Source organism: Trachurus japonicus, chromosome 21, assembly GCF_045865225.1.
Source record: "Trachurus japonicus isolate A0001 chromosome 21, Traja_1.0".
Classification (NCBI taxonomy): domain Eukaryota; kingdom Metazoa; phylum Chordata; class Actinopteri; order Carangiformes; family Carangidae; genus Trachurus; species Trachurus japonicus.
The window spans coordinates 15,171,580-15,194,537 of NC_140927.1; the positions used below are offsets into that span (position 1 = coordinate 15,171,580).

Here is a 22,958-nt window from a genome sequence, read left to right on the forward strand (position 1 = left end):
TCATAGTGAGACTTCTGGGAGGGTGTTATAAAGTACCTAATTAGGCTCTTCCAGCCAAACTTAAATAATTATCTTATTTGTTATTCTTGTTTGTCTTGTTAGAAGTGCTTACAGTCTTACAGTGTTGAGTTATTGCCAGTTATTGTGATGGATGTGGTGGTGCATTTGTCACAATGCTCTGACTCTGTTACAGTGCTCAAATCAAGAAGGATGAGTTCAAAGAAGAAGAAAAATGCTCGGTGAGTTTAATCTGCATCCTTTTGAGACTTCAAAATGGAAACTGGCATCACTAAATCATTAATAAGGCATTTAAGGCTAGAAAGTCACATGTAATATACTTGAACCACCAAGGTGAATTGAATGATTAACTATGTTAATCATTCAATGAGTTGAATGATTAACATTCAACTTCATTCAAGTTGAATGTTATGTTTTGAGTCCATTGTACTCAACCAACCCATTCTTCTGTGGTCAACCAGGAAACACTTGGTATCTAGATCAGATTTCAAGTAAAGCACCTCAAGAATTCAAATGTAAAATATGCAAAGTTTATCTGACCCTGAGTGTTTGATTTGAATTTTTAACTCTTTCCCTCCTGCTTTGTTTAGAACGTCCTTCGGGCAAACAGCACCACCCTTCATTGACTACCTGAAAGATATTCTGCGTCGATATCCAGATGGTGGACAAATTCTGAAGGTTGGTACAGTGCTCATTTTTAATGTAAAAACATTAATAAAACTATACTGATACTGATTTGTTGGACATCAGACGGAGTGCAACAAATATAGCCTACAAGTAGTTATATATATATATATATATATATATATATATATATATATATATATATATATATATATATATATATATATATATATATATATATATATATATATATATATATAAAATAAGATGTAATTCATATCACAGTGGTGTCAGGAAAGACCAATTAGCCAAATATTGTGTTGGTCAAAATATAGGCCTACCTATAAGTAGTTACTGCTTGTATATGTTGATTTAAAAAAGTTGGATTTACATGTATGACCCATATTAGAAGTCAACTTAAAGTCAAAGGAAAAATGTTTTTACTGTTCTCAAATGTAAAAATGGGTCACATAGGACCCTCTACATTATTTAAGACTTATATAACCTGATACTGAATACATTTTACATTGTGCTCCTAAAGTAAACTAACAAATTTCAATGTAGAGCGCCTTTAATAAGGAATGTTCAGCTTTTATGTACATATAGGGAAGTTTAGGTTCGCAGCTCTCACATAAAGCATATGATTAGGACTGACTTCTTTCACCAGCGCAGTATAGCTGGTTAAGATCCTCTCTCAGAGTAATGCTGAGAAACTGGTAAGCTTCAATATTTTGGTAGATTTTTACTATTGTCAATTTGTGAATGCTTGTTAACGCTCATCTTATTAATCTCATGATGTTACAGTATCTTTATTTCTTATTTTAAATGAGCCATAATAGAATGTCTTGACTGGACTTATAGGCTTCCTATGTCAGTCCGCCCTACAGATTGAAAGGCATTAGATCCCTGTTCATCATTCAAACTGAGAAACAATCCTGAAATATTGCAATCATGTCACAAATAAGCTGTAGATAACATCCAGGAGCTGAAAACATTGTAGTTTATATGGACATTCTAAATGGAATGTGCTTTTAACATGCGTTTTCTCAATTAAAAAAAGGCATTTTAAAAACGTGTTTATTTCGGATACAAAGTGTGATCTCACTTGTGTCTTAGGATAGATTTATTTGTATGACCCTAATGTACATCTATGCCAAAGGGGACCTTTGCATCATGACTTGAAGTTAAAAGTCGCTTAACCTCCCTACTATTTGTCAAATACTGATCATAATACATATCATATTTTCTAATTGATTACAAAGCCTCTAATAGCATGAGGCTTTTGATCTTGTGTATACACCCTTGGTCTTTTGGTATGAGAAGCAGGATGGCTGCTGATACAGAAAACAGGTAAATGTATTTGCATATGTATTTGCAAACATTCTGGGTAAATAGATACATTTAAATGTGCCCCAGTACAATGTGACAATGCATGATCAACACCAGGCAGACGGTGACACTGAATCAGCTTGGTCTGTTTCAGCCTTCAGTGACACTATCTGTACACACAATACATCACTATATAGGCTATCTGTACTTTTCCCAGTGTAAGGTGTCAGGATTTATGTCAATAAGGGTAGACAAGTATTAGAAATAATGTTATACAGTTCAAGCACAATTAACTACAGCCTCCACAATCACCATAGTCGACTCCACTAAAACTGAGCGTGATAACCCAGATAAACATAAGACTTTGGTTTAGGTGTGTCTTTGACAAGAGGGTCAAGCTGAATTTAGATGGTTAATAGCTCAGTGAGTAAGACATGTCAATGATAATCAATTGCTGATTCATATCTCTGCATATCCATAAAGATGTTTTTAATTACTCTGGCTGATTAGACCCTGAGTACAGTGCACATCGGATGGAGATCTGCTGAAAATAACATGATGTCACTATGCGCTATGTGCAAATAGCAATGGCTGAGTAGCAGACAAATAGTATGCAGGGACTGATTAATGTGTCCCATATTTGGAGCGTGTCACAGAGATGGTAGTCCAGAGGAATGTGGACATACTTGACTGTTAGCTTTGGTCTGCTAAGCTCTGTTTATGTTTTTATTTGTCAACAGGAGCTGATTCAAAATGCAGATGATGCTGGAGCCACAAAGGTGGTTTTCATCCATGATGAGAGGAGCTATGGGACCGATAACCTTTGGACCGATGAACTGGGAAAATACCAAGGTGTGTAGGGTAGCTGGGAAAGAGCAGTGTTATGAGTGGTTATCAACATCAGTCATAATGTATTATTCCATATAAATACTGTATGAATATAGAAAGACAGCAACAACAACAACAACAGCAGCAGTACATAGGAAGTAGCCTGGTTGCACAGGTTGCCAAACCTCCAGCAAAATGATCTACTATTACCTAGTATGGTGCTCAAGGGGATTTCTATGTTGTGCATGTTTTCATGTCAATTTCCACCCATAATCCAATGAAGTTGGCAAAAATATTTTTTCTCATTTGTGATCTTGACGGCCTATTTACTGGTGAACAGACACAAACTTGGTTATCATGATCACTTGATAAAGTGGCATTACCATGCTAAAGTTTCCATAATAGGCTAACCCATATGTATGCATTTATAGGAGACAATGCAATATTAGATACCAACATGTTGCAATACGTTTTAGTGCACCCATTTCATATGTTTTTACAACCTCAGCGTCTAAAGTGTTTCTTCCTGATTCAGTTTATGCTGTGACAAAATAAACAGTTATAGAGACCAGAGAGCATTACAGACCAAGGTACGTTTTATCAGTCTGTTTTCTGGCAATAATTGACATAAGGAGAAACCAGAAACAAGCCGTTTTTTCGTTTTGGGAAAAAAAACGGAAATCAAAATTTCAGTTAGTTTTCTCGTTTTTGGTTCTTATTTAACAAAACGAATTTACCACTCAATATTTTGTTTCCGTGGGTGGGCGGGTCCTCTGATTGGCTAGTGTGCTTCCTTGCCCTGTGCCCTTCAAAATAAAAGTTCCTCAATTTGACATTCGACAAAAATATTACTGTAGGCTACAGACACTAGCAGACATAGAGGGTCCGTGTACGTTTCGTTAGTTTGATTTTTCCTTTAACCGAATTGTCAGAAAACGAAAGTCAGCTGGTAATTTGGTTTTCCGTTTCAAACCAAAATCCAAAAAACCACAATTCAGGCTGGTTTTTTCGTTTTTTGGTTTTTGGTTTTAAAACGAAAAAACGAGGAAACCAAAATCAAATTACGGTAAAATTGTAATTGTCTTTTTGTTTTTGATCTTAAACAACACATTAACGCCGATGACAGACCGGAAGTGTCGGAACTTCAAAATAAAAGCCCAGTGAATTGCGTTATAGCCACAGACTGTAGATGAATGGCCTACAAAATCTTTTTTTTTCTTTGTAAATGTTGTGTTTTGAGCACATGGGTACATTTTCACAGCTGTGCTTATTTTTACACATAGCGAAGCTGATCGTTAACTCATCTTCCTCATGTAGGCCTACTGTTCTCCTCGCTGCACTGGGTCTCTGTCTCCATTGCGCACGCTGTAGCGCTTCGCTTCCACTCAGTCAGATCATTTTCACAGCGGACTTCTGTGACGGCTCCACCATGTCATGAGACAAACATGCAAGAAGTAGCGCAGTTTATTGTGTTTCACCGGCGAGGAGCTGTCATTACGCGCGACCATTACGCACGGCGATTCCCCTCATCTAAGCTGCCAATAGAGTGCCCTGTGCCGGGAAGGGAGCCTGATGAAATCCCGGACTGTAGCCGAGGTCTGGGACTGGATCTCATGTGACTGAAAAGAGTAGAAAAGAACCATAAAGGGGCCGCTGCCACCTGCCAAATATGCCCGGGGTTGGAGATCTCAGGGTCGGGTTGAGTCTCTGAGAAGAGCTGGTCTATCACCCAGCCCCATGCAGCATTATTCCACAAGGTGGCGAACGTTACTGCAGCAGATCGTAATATAGCTATATTCCTCAAATAACAAAACAATCAGCCGGTATTCAATTAATAGCCGGGTCTCATATAATGGCGTTCAAGCCATAAAAAAAAATTTTTTTTTTAAATTTAAAACTATCTGCCGCCGCCTGGGACAAACTGAGGAGGAAGTGTTCAGAAACTCTTAGTGGACTGTCTGTGAAGACTGACTGGAGTGAAGCTGACCTCATCACGCTGTGAAAATGCTCTGACTGACCTGGGAGCGAAGCGCTGCAGCGTGCGCAACGGACAGACCGAGGCACGTGAGGAAGATGAACTAATGATGAGCTTGGCCGCTAATGTGTAAAAAATAAACACAGTTGTGAAAATGTATCCATATGCTCAAAACACAACATTTACAAAGAAAAAAAAAGATTTCATAGGCTATTTATAGGTTACAGTACAGTCTATGGCTATAACCATAGACTGTAAAAAGAATGGACGTAGCGTCCGTGACGTCACCCATTGGTTTTGGGGAGTCGTTTTTGTGACTCAAATAAAAAAACAACCGCACTGTACGTGCATTATTTCAAAAAGAAAACATCAGTACCCCCAATGTTGTCTCATACTGGAATAATTTATTCACAAACCTGATCTGGAAAAACATATGGTCCCTCCCCTACAAATATTTTATCACAAATAAAATCAAAGAAGTATCCCTTAAACTCATCCATCGTGTCTATCCCTCCAATGTATTTATGCAAAGATATAAAAAAGACATTAATGAACTCTGCTCATTCTGTAAACAGGCTCCAGAAGATTTTCAACATCTTTTCTGGTCATGTCCTCATCTGCAATCCTTTTGGAAAAATGTAACTACTTTTATCCGTCAACATTTCGACAAAAACTTTGCTCTGGATTTTCAAAATGTATTGTTTGGTTTCTTTTCAGTCACGGCTTCCCAATTAAACCAATATTATATAATCAATTTGATATTATTTTTAGCCAAAGCTCATATTCACAACCACAAATTTACAAATCAAATACTTTGCACTCACCGTTTCAGAAACGAAATCAAACAATACATCAACCTAATTAGTCAATCTGAAAACAAGAAAGCCATAAAGACCATAGCACTATTCTCTCTGTTTCCACGTTTTTGAATAGACCTCTGTTTGCCTAATATGAAATGTACCTATCCCTTGTTTTCTCCTGCCTGTCATGATACTATGTAACTGAACCTGTTGACATTATTCCATTTTTATTTGTAACCCCCTCATCCCTCATTTCACAATGCACATCCCAACTAACTATTCTTCAATAATAAAAAAAAATAAAAATAAAAATAAAATTTTGTGACTCAAATATGGCGGCCTGAACAGCGCCATGTTGGATTGGCCGGCCGAGAACCCGCCCACTGGCCTCGAAGCAGCTGTCCACGGAGCTGCTCGGACCTGTCACTCAACGTTTCCGCGCCCTGATTGGCCAGAATTTTAACCTAATAACAGTAAAACGGTAGAGTTAAAAAAAAATTCACCCCCCTCAGAGTGTGTGCGGGGGTAGAAACTATCGATTGAGACAAAAAACGTTCTGACACCAGGCTTTTAACATGTTTACTGAGGATGTAAAGTCGTCGATTTTAACATGGGGGTCTATGGGGAATGCTCCCTTCTGACACCAGCCCCCAGGGAATTCGAGGGGATTGCAGTTTTTTGAACGCGGAAGTGAGCTTCACTTCTCAGACCCACAACTGCCCCCCTGGCTATAACTCAATTCACTGGGCTTTTATTTTGAAGTTCAGACACTTCCAGGCTGTCATCGGCGTTAATGCGGGAGTGAAGCTGACCTGCACCCTCTGCTTCAGAGAGGGACAGCCTGTCCGGAGCCCGGTTGGGACCGGAGACGGGCCGCAGAACACGTTGTGAAAATGATCTGACTGAATGGAAGCGAAGCGAAGCGCTACAGCAGCGGAGACAGAGACCCAGCGCAGCGAGGAGAACAGTACATGAGGAAGATGAACTAATTAACGATCAGCTTGTCACTCATGTGTAAAAAATAAACACAGCTGTGAAAATGTATCCATGTGCTCAAAACACAACATTTACAAAGAAAAAAAAAGATTTTATAGGCCATTCATCTACAGTCTGTGGCTATAACGCAATTCACTGGGCTTTTATTTTGAAGTTCCGACACTTCCGGTCTGTCATCGGCGTTAATGTGTTGTTTAATATCAAAAACAAAAAGACAATCAACATTTTACCGTAATTTGATTTTGGTTTCCTCGTTTTTTCGTTTTAAAAACAAAAAAACAAAAAACAAAAAACCAGCCTGAATTGTGGTTTTTTGGTTTTTGGTTTGAAACGGAAAACCAAATTACCAGCTGACTTTCGTTTTCTGACAGTTCGGTTTAAAGGAAAAATCAAACTAACGAAACGTACACGGACCACCTTGGTCCATTACACATGTATGAATCTAATCTCATATATGTTTGGTTGGAACTTTTTTTTTCCCTGTAAAGGTCCTTCCCTCTATACCTACAACAATGCTGCATTCACTGAAGAAGACTGGAAAGGAATTCAGAATGCAGGGAGGAGTGTCAAGCGCAATGACCCAAACAGAGTCGGGAGGTTTGGAATCGGCTTCAACTCTGTATACCACACAACAGGTGAGAATATGTACAATTGCCACGCATTCACCTTATAGTCACCTTAGCACAGTAACCAGATTTCCGAATTGAAAATCGGGGACATTTTCAGGGCGGTGGTCAAAATTCAAATGTTATCGTTATGAAATGAATAACAGGGGCAATTACATGTTAAGGTATTTTGACAAAGCAAATGAGAGCCAATAAGAACCCTTAACCCTTCCAACCTCTCAGTCACTTCTGGCTACCAGTTCAACAGCATCAGCAATAAACAACATCATCAAATGTTACTGTATTATAATTAGAGAATAGCCACCTCTGTTCAGGCTGCAGGAGCTGTTTATTCTATCGTATGTCTCCAGCATTTAACATTAGAGCTGTAACAATCAAAACCAGAAAAACAACCAGGACAAAAACAACAACAACAAAACAGAAGCCAGTGCTGAAAGGTGCATGGCACATTTTGTTCATTAAAAAAATCCCGTGGCACACCACTAACCAAAATGTTACAAAATGACACAGTGCAGCCTAATACAGTAAATATAATACAAATATTGTCTCTTACAGTGTAGTTAGTTTATTCTGACTCAGCAATGGACATTGCTAAGCCAAGGTCATTGTGCAGGCTTCTGCCACTACACTCATTGACATAAAAGAGTCCTATTTTATTAGCCAACTCTGCCAGACAGTCACTATTGCAGACACAGATGCTCAACAATGCCAAATTATTTTTAGGAGCTAAATAATATTTGTTTGGACACAAACTGTTAACCGATATGAAGAACTTGGATTCTGATTTGACTCTGATTGTTCTTCTTCTTATTGTTATTATGTTTTTTTTTGTTTGTTTGTTTTTTAGCTATGTCAATCAACTCATGGGAGCTTGTCAACACGTGCACACTTCCACTTGTGACTTCAGCCATATTTCACAGCAAAGCGTTACATGAGAGGATTTACACTTATGCTGTGCACTCCTTGTGATAGAAAGTCAGAACAAACTCTGAGTGCAACCTGCAACGCGTGCTTATGGTGGCCCTAAAATAAAAAAGGCGGGGACTCTCCAGCCAGCTCCCCGTCACTCACCTGCAGCTGCACAGACGAGCAGAGGAGCGCTCTGCTGTTCTGGCGTGGATGTGCCGCAGCGGGAGCAGCACGCGTGTGTTTTATTTTAAAAAAGCAAACAAAAAGAAACCAGCCGGTCAAAACAAGCCATTTACCGCGCACGTAACATCAGCACGTTAGTTAAACTGGTTTAACCCTGTGGTTTAACCATAATAACTGGAGTTTGCATCCAAAAAACTAAACAAAACACAACTCCGCCCACACCAGTACTTCTTCCCCAGAATGAGGGAATAAATTAGCTCCATAAAATGCTTCTTTATAAAAGAAAAATAGATATTTATATAACTGTACATGGCATCTATACAGCATGAAGACAGGGAGCACGGTGAGAAGGGAAATTATCTCCAGAAATAAGACAGATCTGGCTTTAGCACTCTTACCCCTCCAACACATGCGTAGCTCGACTCCTTTATTCTCCTTTATTGTTGTTATTATTTATTGCTTAGGCTTTTAGGATGAATTATTATTATTATTAACATTATTTTAAATGCTGCTATGGGTATCTGGGAATACCTCAATTGGAAATTTCGTTGTATGATATACAATGACAATAAAGCATCTTAATCTTTTTTTTTTTTTTTTAAGTATATTTTTGGGCAGTTTTTGCCTTTATTTGACAGCACACAGTGAGATAGACAGGAAAGGGGGAGGCAGAGAGAGGGGGAATGACATGCAGGAAAGGTCTGCCCGACGCGGGATTCGAACCGGGGACGCCTGCGTTGAGGACTGTAGCCTCTACATGGGGCGGCCGCCTTAACCACTGCGCCACGCACCGCCCCAAAGTATCTTAATCTTAATCATGCAAATCTTTTCCTCCTCCATTCAAATTCAAATCAGGGACATTTTCGGGGACAGCTTTAACCAGGGACAGGTCTGCCAAATTGGGGACTGTCTCCGAAAATCTGGGACGTCTGGTCACCCTAATTTATAGTCTGTTGTCTACGTTATGTAATAATCTTTAGACAACATATGTAGGTAATTAATAATATCTTTTTCACTTCATTCACAGATGTGCCAACCATATTCAGTTCAGGTTACCTTGGTGTATTGGACCCCCAAGAAAACATATTTGGAGAAAGGAATTCAGGTTTTCAGTGGTCTTTGGCTGATACAGAACACCAAAAAGCTCTGATGACCATGCACGATCAGTTCCAACCCTTTCGAGACATAGTTTCGCTTGTAAGCGGACAAGAGTGGTCAAAAGTTGTCATGGAGGATCAGAAATTTAACGGGACAATTTTCAGATTCCCTTTGCGCAATGAAGCATCAGAGATTTCAGATAATCTCTATGACTCAGACAAGGTGGTGGAGCTGTTTGATAGCTTCATCACAGATGCAGAGTTGAGCCTCCTGTTCCTCAAAAACGTGACCTCTGTGTCATTAAAACATATTGGCATAGATGGCGTTGTTAACCCCAGGCTTCAGGTGAAATCATCAGTCCCCACAGATGTCATTTTGGGGCCAGAAGACGAGACAATCACAACAGGTTCGACCAAGTTCAAAGTGATTTCCCTCAACTCAGACACACCGAAAGAAACAAAGTGGCTTGTGACGACATGCACCATGAAAGCAGGCAACACAGAAAATCTTGATTCACTCGCAGAAAAGTTGAGCTTTTTCCCTCGAGTTGACTTGGCATTCCCTTGTGGTGAGAGAAGAGACTGCAGTGAGAGTAGACTAAGCTGCTTTCTCCCCCTCCCAAACAATGAATCAAACAAGACTGGACTCCCAGTTTATATCAACGCATGCTTTGGTCTCACAGACAACAGACGACACATCAAGTGGCAAGAGGAAGACCAGAAACATGATGAACATGCTATGTGGAATGAACTGCTGATGAAGGAGGTGCTCCCACAGGCATATCTCATGATCATTCAAGATGCCATCAAACTTGCACAACGGTCTATGCTCCCTGTCGCCTCCGTATACAATCTGTGGCCTGATCTTGCCCGGCTACAGCACAGGGACAAGTGGCATGCCGTTGCTCTGGATGTTTTTAGTCAGTTATTCAGGCAGAACGTGGCTGTCCTCTCTCTTGCCAAAGACGAAAGGAAGTTCATCACTCCATCAGAAGCTCTGTTCCCATGTAATGGTCCAACGAGCCATGACATACTGGCTGCCATTAAAAGGACTTTGGTTTCCTGTGGAGAAAATCTTGTGACGCTACCAGAGGGCGTCATAAGAGCTATTAATGAAGCCTACCCACACTTGAGTACCCTAAAACACGTGACTCCAACTTTCATAAGGGACACTCTTCGTAGGATCGGTGTGCACAACATCTCTAAACATGACAGGCTCTGTCTTTTAGAGTACATTTTGAGTGATGGAAAATACGGAGAACTCAAGGGTCTTCAGATGCTTCCACTCAGCGATGGCTCTTTCAGATCTTTCACTGATAGGGAGGAGGACATTGCTTTGATCGACAGCAATCAATTTCCAAGGTAGGAACCACACCTATTATCAAATGTGTGATGATACATTCATGGTGCCTTTCATTTTCTTTAGATGTTAGGAAGTGTCACACATCTACTTTTTTAAAATCCCCTGCTATGTTCTCTAAAATTATGTTGATTGTGTTGCATGAAGAATAAAAAAAAGTATCCTCTGTGCAGGACATTGCTGCCGTGCTGCAAACACCTCTTCATCCCAGATGATCTTAGCAAAGCCTGCATTGCCCACCTGAGAGAACTGTCCAGAAAAAGTATGAATGACATTTTAATGGCACAGTTTGCATTTGTCATACTACTATACATCTTTTCATACATTTTTTAAATTCTGTGTTTCAGAGGTATTCAAGGTCATCAACATTGATCCAGACAAGGTGGTTGAATATACAAGGAAGTATTTGCCACAAGACTGGAAGCAGACAACAGCTAGGCCTGTCACCTGGGACATCACCAGCAGTCAATATCCACCTTTAGACTGGCTCCAAGAATTCTGGAAATTTCTCAACACTCACTTCACAGAGTTAAGTCGTTTCACAGGTATACCATTAATACCAGTCAGTCCATTGTCTGTCAGTCAGTCTGTAGCACTAGCACAACTACATCAGAACACAACCCTCATTTTCCAGACAAGCAATCACAATAGCTTGCCAGATGAAATAGCTCAGTTTGTGACCAAAGCTGGTGGCACAGTGGTGAGGGGAAATGAGTGGCTCCAACATGTTGACCTACATCGGTATGTGCTGTGCACGTCTCCAAGCAGCATCATGAAAATCTTGCTGAATTTAGATTCGCAGCATCTCATTGAAGAACTCAAGATGGCCTCTCACAAAGTGCGAGAAGAATTGAAAGATTGTCTTTCTTGTCTGGATTCTCTCTCAAAGTGTGAGAGAGATTTACTCTCAAAATTACCTCTGTTTCAAACCATGAAAGGATCAAGTGTTGCAGCTCAGTCAAAACAGGCTGTCTACTTAATCTCTGGCCTAACAGTTCCAACAGAGCTCCCTATGCCTGATTCAGTTGTGCAGTGTGCCACCGAGGTTGATCACAAACTGTTGAAGCTCCTCAAAGTTAATGTCTTGCACACGGCTGAAGCATCAAATCTCCTCATTGACTGCATTGAGAAGAATTCTTGTGGCAGAGAAGACACTGAAAAAATCATGACTTGGATTTTACAGCATGGTAATATCCTTTTCTCTCAGAATCAGACTTTGAAAAATAGATGCAAACGCTTGAGTTTCATTGAGGTGAATGGAGAGCTGAAGAGAGCCTCATGTTTTTTTGATCCAAGAATTCAAGATTTTAAAGTCATTTTTGAGTCTGGCTTCTTCCCGCCACATCCATACACTCATCCATCGCAGATGCTTGAAAGCCTGACAGAACTTGGATTGCTAAATAAAGAAGTAGATGTGACACCTCAACATTTTTTGCATGCCGCCACACAGATTGACAAACTGCATGTTGACTCTCACACAGAGGCTCTCAAAAGAGCTCAGGTGCTCTTGAAAATGTTGGATGCTAATAATCTACTTTCAAAGTTTTCCAACGAGCAGCTTGAACACCTCAAAATGCTTCAGTGGATCCCATGTGATAAACCTGGAAATCACAAAAAACAACGCAATGACATTTCTCGAGAGAGTGGTTTCTTCTGCCCAAATGAAATAAGAGATTCTGTGTTCAAAGACATTGTTGGGCATGTAATGCCTCTGGTGGGAAAGCTAAGTAGCAGAGATAGCAGGAGACTTGGCCTCCAATGCAGACCTCCGCCTGAAAAAGTGGTTGAGAATTTATCAGTCTTAACTTTGAAAGTGCAGAAAATGGCTGATCCTGACACAGATGCAGAGTTCAAAACTGAGCTGTTTAGCATTTATAAACACATGCAAGACTACATCCCAGAATTTACAAAACTGATAAATAGGGACACATGCTGGCTGTGGTGCCACAACAAATTTGTTTCACCACAGGCTCTAGTTCTTGACTATCCACATGATCTAGACCTGAGCTCTTACATTGGGAAGGTGCCAAATGAGTTTCGGTCATACAAGAAGCTGCTCATGAATTTTGGTGTGAGAACAGTGCTCTCAGATGAGGAAATAATTGACATACTAAATTCTATCCAAAGAACTATTGAAGGCAGGCAGCAGCCACTTGCAAGTTCCCCTGAGGTAAAAGTATCAATAGAAATCCTCAATTGGCTCTGGAGGGAAAAAAAGAGAATTCAGGATGACATCCCAGTGCCAGTCGTCATAGAAGGTGAGCAGTATACGCTGAAACCACGGTCCACAGCAGTCTTCTGTGACTTAAGCAAAAATGGGTTGACAGAGCTTAAGTACAGCCAGGAGGAAATCCATGTCCTACATGAGGAAATCCCAAAAGCAGCAGCAGAATGGTTGAACATTCGATTTCTGAGTACCTACATCCTTGGTCCAGAGATAGTGGGAATAGAACAGTGTGGACAATCTGAGCCAATAACAACAAGGATTAAAAACATTCTGAAAGAATATGATGAGGACAGTGACATCTTCAAGGAACTCATTCAAAACGCAGAAGATGCTGGGGCAAAGACCTGCAAATTCTTGATGGATTTCAGAGTCCACAAGGATGCCCCTGAAAGTCTTATTGACCCTGAGATGGCCCTTTGTCAAGGACCTTGTCTTTGGGCTTTTAATGATGAACAGTTCACAGCTGGTGACTGGCAAAATATTGTCAGAGTTGGATCTGCCTCAAAAGAAAACAATGTGGAAAAAATTGGAAAGTTTGGTCTTGGATTCAATACTGTGTATCATGTGACAGATGTTCCCTCCATCCTCAGTGGCAACAGTCTTCTCATACTTGATCCAAATGTATCTCACCTCAAAAACCACATCAAGCACAAAACAAATCCTGGAATCAAGCTTGATCTTTCTCAGCAGCATCTTTTCCATTGGTTTCCTGGACAGTTTGGACCTTATGAGCGTATTTTTGATTTCACCAGACAAAGTGCTCGTGAACCATATCTGGGTACACTGATCAAACTACCTTTCCGAACGGAAAAAGAAGCTGCCATGTCAGAAGTAAACACAAAGGTGTATTACAAACACAATATTGTCGCTTTTCAGCAGCATCTTACAAACAGTTCACAAACTCACCTGCTTTTTCTGAAGAATGTCAATACATTATCTCTTCAAAGTATCCCAGATAATGCTTCCACTCCACCAAGAGATGATGAAAAAGAAACTGTCTTCACTGTCTCAAAAACCACTCAGAGTACGATAGTGATCCCAGATCAAACTAGTGTATCAAAGCAGCATAAAGCTGAGAAATCACTGATGAAACTTGATGTAAAATGCAAAGAGGTAATTGACTGCTGCACAGTCAGTATTGTCCAGATCACCAGTCAGTTATCAGGTATAACTGAAGTCCAGTCCTGGGTCCTGTACAACTGCTTTGGAACACATAAATCACTGGAGATGGCCCTTCAAGAAAACAAGCAAGCCCATTTCTCTTTGCCTATTGGGGGGATTGCTGTACCTCTGCAAAATGATCCAGAAACTGGTAAACTAGTCCCATCACAAATTGATTTTGTGGGACAGGCATTTTGCTTCCTTCCTCTGTCCATTCACACAGGTCTACCAGTCAATGTTAATGGAACATTTGCTGTGACAAGCAACCGCAAAGGCCTGTGGGAAAGTGGAGTAAAACATGACTGGAACAAAGCTCTTCTTCAGGATCCTGTAGTGACAGCATATGTTACCACACTCTTGGCACTAAAGAAAATGTCTGAAAACAAACAAATGGAAACCTACTGTTATTACACCTTTTGGCCTGACCGAGAGAAAGTGAGTGAAACGTTCAAACCTTTGGTGGATGCATTCTACTCCACTGTGGCCCAGCATCCCATTGGCCCAGAGCTGTTCAGTGATGGAGAACATTGGTGCTCAATGAACAGTGCTATATTTCTGCACGAGAGCATTGAAAAGGATAAAGACACAAGTGCCCTTGCAATGGAGGTGTGCAAGAAATATGTCAAACCACCCAACTATGTTGTTCCTCTTCCACGGTGGCTGAGAAATGGCTTCAAACATGCAGGCCTAGAAAAGGTTCTACAGAACAGAACATGGAGCTGGAAGAAGTTTTACCAGGAAGTGGTGTTTAACAACATTGGCACCATGGACCCTCACAGTAGAGATACTCTTGTGTTACACGCGATTGACCTTCATATCAAAGAAATTGACAACCTGCTGGTCCACTACCCATGTATCCCCACAACAAGTGGACAACTCCAGTTTATCAATAAACTTGTGAATCCATCAGGAAAAGTAGCTTGTCTTTTTGAACCAGAAGAGGGACGCTTGCTGGGTGGGACCAAAAAAGACTTTTGCTCCCCCAAAAGGATTCAACGTCTGTTGGGACTTGGAATGGCAAGTGATTATCTCTCATTGGAAGACATTACAGAGAAATCAGCCACAATCACCAAAACATGGAAGACTGACAGAGGGAAAGCATATGGGCAGTTGAAATGCCTCCTTGAACTTATGAGAGATCACATGCATGATGAAGACTCTCTCCACTGGCAAACACTGAGGATGACTGAATTTCTGCCAGCAAATTCTCCCGGTGATACAAAAATGGATGGAAATGTAACACTTAGAAGGCCCACCGATGTTTTCAGTGACACATGCTCCCTTCTTGTTAACATGACACAACCTGTGCTGGATGGGAATCTGAAAATACATCATAATGATCCAGTACTAAAAATGTTGGGAGTTCAGTACAGCCTAAGCCACGAGACAGTGCTTCAGCAGCTGCAAGAAGCATCTAAGAAATCTCAATCAATTGATGGACCCATGTTGCACAAAATTGCAGGTGAATGCTATAGGTTTCTAGATCAGTGGCTGACTCGTTTTGGGAATTCCACTTTTATATCACAGCGGGCCAAGTCATTCCCGTTCATCCTTGCTGGCAGAAGATTTATAAATGTGGACTGTGTGGCTAAAAATGGCCAATTTGAAGCAAAACCCTACCTTTATGTACTTCCACTGGCCTTTGCAAGTTTCAGCAAGCTCTGGGAAAGTATAGGTATTCCAAAATATTTTACAGTCAGTCAGTTTCTAACTGTACTCCAGGATTTGCACTGTCAACATGGAAACAAGCCCCTGCCAAAACAAGATCTGTCAATGTGCATCATGATTTTATACAAAGGGATATTTGAGGCTGAAGAGAAAACAACAGGTGACTGTGATACCTAATGAACATGGAGTTTTACAACCTGCACGTAAGCTGTTTTACAATGACAGCCCATGGATACCCGTGACTTCAGATGTCACATTGTGCCACAAGAATATTGCACGTCCTATGGCTCTCCACTTTGGGATCAAAACAACAAGGCATCATACTCTGCAGAAGCACGTTGCTGAGAACATTTTACCATTTTCTTTTCAGTTTGAACAGCGAGAGCAACTAACGGTTCGGATTAAAAACATAATTTCAGCCTATCCAGCAAAGAAAGATATCCTTAAAGAGTTGATCCAAAATGCTGATGATGCAGAGGCAACAGAAATTCACTTTATTTGGGACAAACGCCAGCATGGCACAGTGAAAACATTTGGAGAGAGATGGAATCCTCTTCAGGGTCCAGCACTGTGTGTGTTCAACAACAAGGTGTTTTCTGACGCTGACCTGAATGGCATTCAACAATTGGGAGAAGGTGGGAAGCACAACACACCTGGGAAGACGGGAAAATATGGAGTTGGATTCAACTCTGTTTACCATGTAACTGACTGCCCTTCTATTCTCACTGGAGATAAAGCACTGTGCATTTCTGATCCCAGTCAAGAATACCTTGAATGTCATTCAGACAAACCACCACTGGGCATTGGCTACAACCTAGAGGACAGTTTGAAGGAAATGTACATGGATGTCTATGAAACCTTTCTTCCAGATAAATTTCCTCTTAAAGATGGCACCATGTTCAGATTACCTCTGAGGATTGGTACCATGGCAAATGGCTCTAAAATATCTCAACATGGAATAACTGATCGTGACATGCAAGAACTGTGCTCTGCTCTCTCTGAGGATCCTGAAGGACTTACTCTCTTCCTGAAAAACATCCACAAAATTAAAGTCCACGAAATCAACAAACATTCAGGAGAACTCAAAACTCTCTTTGAGGTTGAAAAAAGTCTACCAGAGACAAGCAGAGAAAGAAAAGATGCCTTTGTAAAACTTCATCAACAAGCGTTACGATCTGACAAACCAGTAACACCACAACAGGCCATCTACGAAACAGTGATTTCAACTTCAGATAAAAGACAAAGTAAATGGATCATTGCAGAACAGTTTGGCTTACTCAAAAACAATTCCGTCAGAGAAAAAATAACATTAGACAAACTTCCCCAAGCAGCGATAGCAGCACGTGTGGGCTCAAAAAACTGGACGCCGTTTTATGGAGAAGCTTTCTGCTCACTTCCTTTGCCAGGAGAAACTGGACTACCAGTACATATCAATGGAAACTTTGAAGTAGATTCTTCCAGGAGAAGTCTTTGGAAAGAGGATGGACAAAGTCTGAAAACTATGTGGAATGAATTATTAAAACAAAGTATCATTGCTCCACTGTACGCAGATCTCCTTCATTACATCAGTCGAAGCATTGCAGAGAAGAAAGTCTCTCTGTCAAGTATTGAGACATGGCTCACTAACTCCTACTTGTGTTTTTGGCCAAATGTGTCCGAAGATGTTGATCATGGTTGGCATGATATGATACATAAAGTGTACAGATCAATCAAAGACAGAGGCCTTAAAGTGATTCCAGTAATGAAGCACTCAACACGTAAAATAGCTGGCCATAAATTTACAGAGTGCTCTTTTGACTGGTGTGACATCAGAGAAACAGAATCAACAGAGGCACCTCACCTGACACATTCGGGATCGTATCATATTAATCCCATCCTGGAAGATCTTGGGATGAAATTGGTTCCATTTTTCAGTGAAATGCAAAAAGTGTGGAAAAGTTTCAAATCAGCCAACATTAAAGTGAAAGATGTGAGTCCTTCAACTGTGCGGACTTTCCTGAGAGAAAAACCCCTCAATGACCCAACCCAAACAGATGAGGGGTTACCTCTGCCCATAAAGGCCACTCTGATCAGAGATGACGAAAGGTGCTCAAAACTCTTGAGTTTCTGCTTAAAAGACGTTCTCACAAGAAAGATCACCAAGGACAATCCCACAGCACTGGATGGGCTTCCGCTTCTTCTTACAAGAGATAAAGTTCTGAGAGAGTTTAACTCTGAATCTCCCAAGTGGATTTCAGTGCATGAGAGACTGTTCTCTGGCTACGATGACCAATTTGCAAATTATACGACCAATAAAGACCACATGGACATTCTGCAATCTTTTAACCTTGTCAACTATGTGACAGTTCGCTCTGCAGTGAAATATCTTAAGCTGTTATTTCAGTCTCATCTGGAGACCTGTGAAGTTGATCCACACAGTCATCTCCATGTCCCAAATGAAACCATGTTGAAGTGGCTGGAATTACTTTGGAGATTTTTATCAAGTCAACTTAAACCCACAATATCTTGGGATGATAAACAAGGTCTGACATTCAGTGATGTGAAGCAGCTCTTCAGTGACTGCGACATTTTACCTGTTGTGTGTCCAAGTTTAAGGAACAAGCGGTTCCTGCAAAAAATGAAAGACATGAAAAGTGTGATTCAGTTTGCCGCAGAAGGTGACATAACAGACATCCTCTTCAAGCTTGGTTTTATGAGGCTTGACACTGTATTCTTATCTGAGATACATGTTGAACAAATGAATCCTCTTCTATCCACTGAACTTATGCATGTGAATGATAAAAGCTCTGTGTTGGATCAGGTTTATACCGTAAACCACTCTAAGTTTTCTCAGCTTTCCATTGATGAGAAGAATGAGCTTCAGGCCTTCCTGCAGTCTGGAGTATTCAAGGCCAGAGACAAGCAAGACTACCAGAGAAAGCTGAAGTCTTTACCATTATTTGAAACAATACATGGTCAAAGAGTGAGGATTGATGGGCCTAAAGAGGTTTTCATCCTCAGCCGCACATATTTAAGTGCATTTCCAGATTTGTTCACCCTGCCCAACTGCACTTTTCTGAAAAACACTTCCAGGAACTCAGAGCTGTCTCAGACACTGAACATCACAACACTGACTGATTTGGAGTTTTTCATGAAGTTTATTCTGCCAGTTGTACACAGACTCACAGAAAGTCAAATGGTTAACTGCTTCAAGCTCCTACTGGCACTGCAACATCAGGTCAATGGTTCTAAGTATAAGGACCAAATCATCTCCTCAATGAAGACGTTGAAATTCATTCGCAGTTCCCAAGGCAGATTGGAGGCGGCATCATACTACTTTGATAAGAGTGTTGAGCTCTACAAGAAAATGTTGCCCAAAGAGAAATTTGTCCCTGAAAGCTTTTGGGCTGAGTGCAAACATTTCTTCATGGATCTCAATCATGGATCTCTATTCATGACAAAAAGTCCTAAAGAGCTGCTCAAGGAACTTGGAATGAAACATGTTGTGTCAAAAGATGAAATAATACATTTTGCATACCAGTTAGAATCAGAGACAAAGGGAAGCTATGATCTTCAAGAGCTGAGAGAGAAATCAAGGTTACTTTTCATTGAAGCCTTGACTGAATCAGATAAAGACCAAATCTTTCTGAAGAGCATAGCCAACATCAAGTTCATTCTTCCTGTGCCAATTCGAAGGGAACTGTGCAACTATCACCAACCGTTTGCCACTGAGAGAACTACTGTGAAAATCAGAGGCTCTTTGATGAAAATGAATCATGAGCACCAAGATTTGATTTGGTCTTCCATGCCAATTATAGAACTACCAGTTTATCTGTCACCAAAGCTCCGGCAAATTATGAAAGTTGTAGGTGCTTATGAACAACCACCTACAGAGTATGTAACCAGCAACATGAGGAACATCTGTCAGTCGCCCTGTAATAATGCAAAATTGATTGAAACCCGAGCTAAAGTGTTTCGATGTTCCTATGACTACCTGCAAAAAAATGCATTTGTAAAACAGTTGCTAGCTGGTCTTCCTATTGTGTTGGTGGAGAAGGACAAAGAACTTGTGAAGTCTGATGATGCATCTCTTTCACTTCCAAATCACCATGAGTTCAGACCATATTTGTACCAAATTACTGAGGATGATGTCATTTTCACTCCGTTCTTCAAGAAGATTGGGGTAACAGAGGAGCCTACTGCTCTACAGTACTGTAATGTGCTGTCAGCAGTTTATGTTGATTCATGTGATAAACAACAACTTAACCCAAACCAAATGAAAACTGTAAAACGTGCCGTTTATCAGTTGTTTCGGTTAATCAAAGCTTCAAGAAACCAGTCCCTTCTGGATGATGTAAAAACTTTGCACCTTCCTGCAGTGGATGGTAAATTGCACACATCATGTGAACTGTACTACAATGACACAGTGTTTGAGACCAAAAGACTGGAAGGAGCACTGGAGAGTAAGTTCCTGTTGCTCGAGAAACTGAGCAATTGTCATTTGGGAAATGACATCTATGAACACCATAAACTTGTCAAATTGCTGCCTCTGACGCTGCAGCCTAAAATGCTATCTCAGGTCACTGAAGAAGTGGAGTCACACAATGAGTTGTGTGAGCTTGGGACTGACTGTGAATTCAGTGGGTGGTTTGATAACCATCTCTCCTCACCGGCATTCAGACATGGGCTGATTTGTCTCATCAGAGAGCAGTCTGAGGGAAAAATAACACAAGAAGATGCTTCTGACATGTGTGAGAAGATTTTTGGTCGAATTCGAATTGTCTGCTGCAAAAACTTGGAAACAAAGCTTTGGCTGGAGAAGCAGCCACTTCATCAAACTGCCACTGAAACTGATGTTTTTGTCAAACGAGGTCAACAAGGTTGTGTGTTTTACTTAAGGCACAATGATGACATGACCCCTAAGGTGATAAATGAAATCAATATGACATTGACAAAGGAGATTAATGCCCTTTTTGGTAACAGAATTGCATCAGATTACCTCCCGCTCCTTGGACAACTTATCATGTGTGACGATCTGCAAGATGTTCAGAAAGCTCTGGCTAAGAATCAGATCCATGACAGTGCACAGATTGAAAACCATCTCAAGCCACCAAAACCTGGGACAGATATACCAGAGGAATGGCATGATGCCTTAGATATGAATGTCCTCAATAACTTTGAGGAGGGTGAATATGTTGGTTACAGCACCAACCCTAACTCTGACAAGTATGATTTTGCAGTTATTGTTGAAAAACTGCCAGGGAACTTCAGACATTATTCACAGAGATACAAAATAGATATCGGAAAAGAAGAGCCTATTGAAGTCAGTTGCCTTGACATATATCAGTTGAAGCGTGAAAAGAAGCCAAAACCTCAACGGACGACTTTCACATCTGCTGCAGCTTCTTCCATGGACTTGGTGCCACTGGCAGGAGCTGTGCTGCATTCTTTTCAATCATCAACCACAAGCCCATCATCCACTAGATCCTCACCAGTCTCTATTGATGAAGCTAAAAGGGAAATTGACAGACGTTTGCAAGAGATCTGGACTCTACCTCCAGAGGAGAGGGAAAAGGCCATCAGACGGCTGTACCTCAGATGGCATCCTGACAAGAACCTTGACTGCCGGCCTCTCGCTGAAGAGGCATTCAAATACTTGATGAATTGCATTGATGAGCACAACAAAGAAAAAGGCAAAATCAAAACTGGAGGGTCATCATCTCCAAGGGGATACTCAGACTTCAGAGACTTCTATCCGCAGTGGAATCAGGAGGCCAGGCATCACAGAGCTAATCGGGAGAGATTCTCCAGGAGGTCTAATAACTTCAACTACAACTTTTGGAGCCATAATGAAAATGTTCCAAGGCCAAACAAAGAGGAGGCCCAGCGCTGGTGCAAGCAGGCTCGCTGTGATCTTGAAGCCGCCTACAAAGACATTGGTGGGGGAAGCACAGAGTGGTGTCTGTTTAAAGTCCATCAAGCAGTGGAAAAGTCCCTCACGGCTGCAGAGTATAAAAGACACGGTCAACCTTCTGGTAACAGCTCAATTTCAGCCCTTGCTGCAAAAGTTTCATGCTACAACCCTGCACTGAAAGGTCTGCCTCAAATTGTGCAAAATCTGAAGAAGCTGGGAGTGGACGCCAAAAAGACTCAGTATCCCAGCTCCCACCCATATCCCCACATCCCAAACACTCAGTTCAAACCAGAGAACGAAATGCAAGCACTGAACCAAGCAGATGAGCTTCTCACTAGAGTAGAGGCATATGTCAATTAGAGATTCAAGACAGACAAACCTGTCATGCTGGAAAAGTCTATTTAAGATTTTATTTTTTATGGTTTAAAAACATGGTTAGCCATAAGGTGAAACTGAAACTTACTACTCAGGACAACCATATAACTTAAGCACAAATGTAGTTTGTTTTATATGAGACCCATTACTGAGGATCAATGAAAAGGATTTGTTGTATTTTTTTTATTTTTGATTTATAACTACTCTCCGAGAATCAATATGTTTAATGTATGACGTTAAGAAAATTGTTAGTTTATTGATTTTTTGAGACTACTCATCAATATAATACCCCATTGATCATGGGACAACTTAAACCTTTGTTTGCGTTTATGACTACTTGCTGAGTTTCACTATTGTGTGTATGGAAGAGCAAGTTTTTTTTCTTCCTTTCTTTTTTCATTATAAACATTTATGACAACTGGTAGGAGAACTATGTAATTATTGAACTTAATATTTTATTTGCAATTATAGCAACTCACTGAGGTTAAGCATGATTATATCTATGGAAGTGCACATGTTTTTTTTTTCTTTCTCAAAATGTCAACGGTTATAACTATTCAGGATAACAATAATCAGGGTCCATCCTTGCTCCTTACTAAAGACCAATATTATTATGTATCAACTGCAGATTTTGTTTTTTTGTTTTTTTTCAAACATTTATAACTCTTTGCTATGAAAATCTTTTTTTCCCTTAATTTTTCCTGTTTTGTTAACATTTAAAAATAGTCACTGAGGACCAATACTATAATTGCATAACTATTATGAAAGTGCATCTATTAGTTTGTTCAATACTGGACACATTTATGACTACTGAAGCAAGATGCATATAATTACTGTATGTTTATGAAAATGAAAACGCGAAAGACTTCACAGTAAATTTGTCATTATT

General features: G+C 40.5%; 1 protein-coding gene across 3 annotated transcripts in view; it reads left to right on the top strand.

Annotated features, from left to right (window-relative positions):
* The window catches only part of LOC146964907 (sacsin-like), a 40,163-nt gene extending 18,050 nt beyond the window's left edge, over nucleotides 1-22,113 (top strand). For 2 of the 3 annotated variants that reach the window (XM_085764976.1, XM_085764977.1), the window contains exons 2-8: nucleotides 194-239; nucleotides 609-696; nucleotides 2,712-2,823; nucleotides 7,059-7,205; nucleotides 9,316-10,747; nucleotides 10,919-11,007; nucleotides 11,093-22,113. In XM_085764976.1, the coding sequence (XP_085621102.1) occupies nucleotides 16,085-22,054 (5,970 nt within the window). In that variant the 5' untranslated portion in view covers nucleotides 194-239; nucleotides 609-696; nucleotides 2,712-2,823; ... (2 more) ...; nucleotides 10,919-11,007; nucleotides 11,093-16,084 and the 3' untranslated portion in view covers nucleotides 22,055-22,113. Of the gene's footprint in view, nucleotides 1-144; nucleotides 240-608; nucleotides 697-2,711; nucleotides 2,824-7,058; nucleotides 7,206-9,315; nucleotides 10,748-10,918; nucleotides 11,008-11,092 lie in introns of those variants that run through there. The other variant, XM_085764975.1, reaches the window with a different exon arrangement.
* Nucleotides 22,114-22,958: the final 845 nt, after the last annotated feature.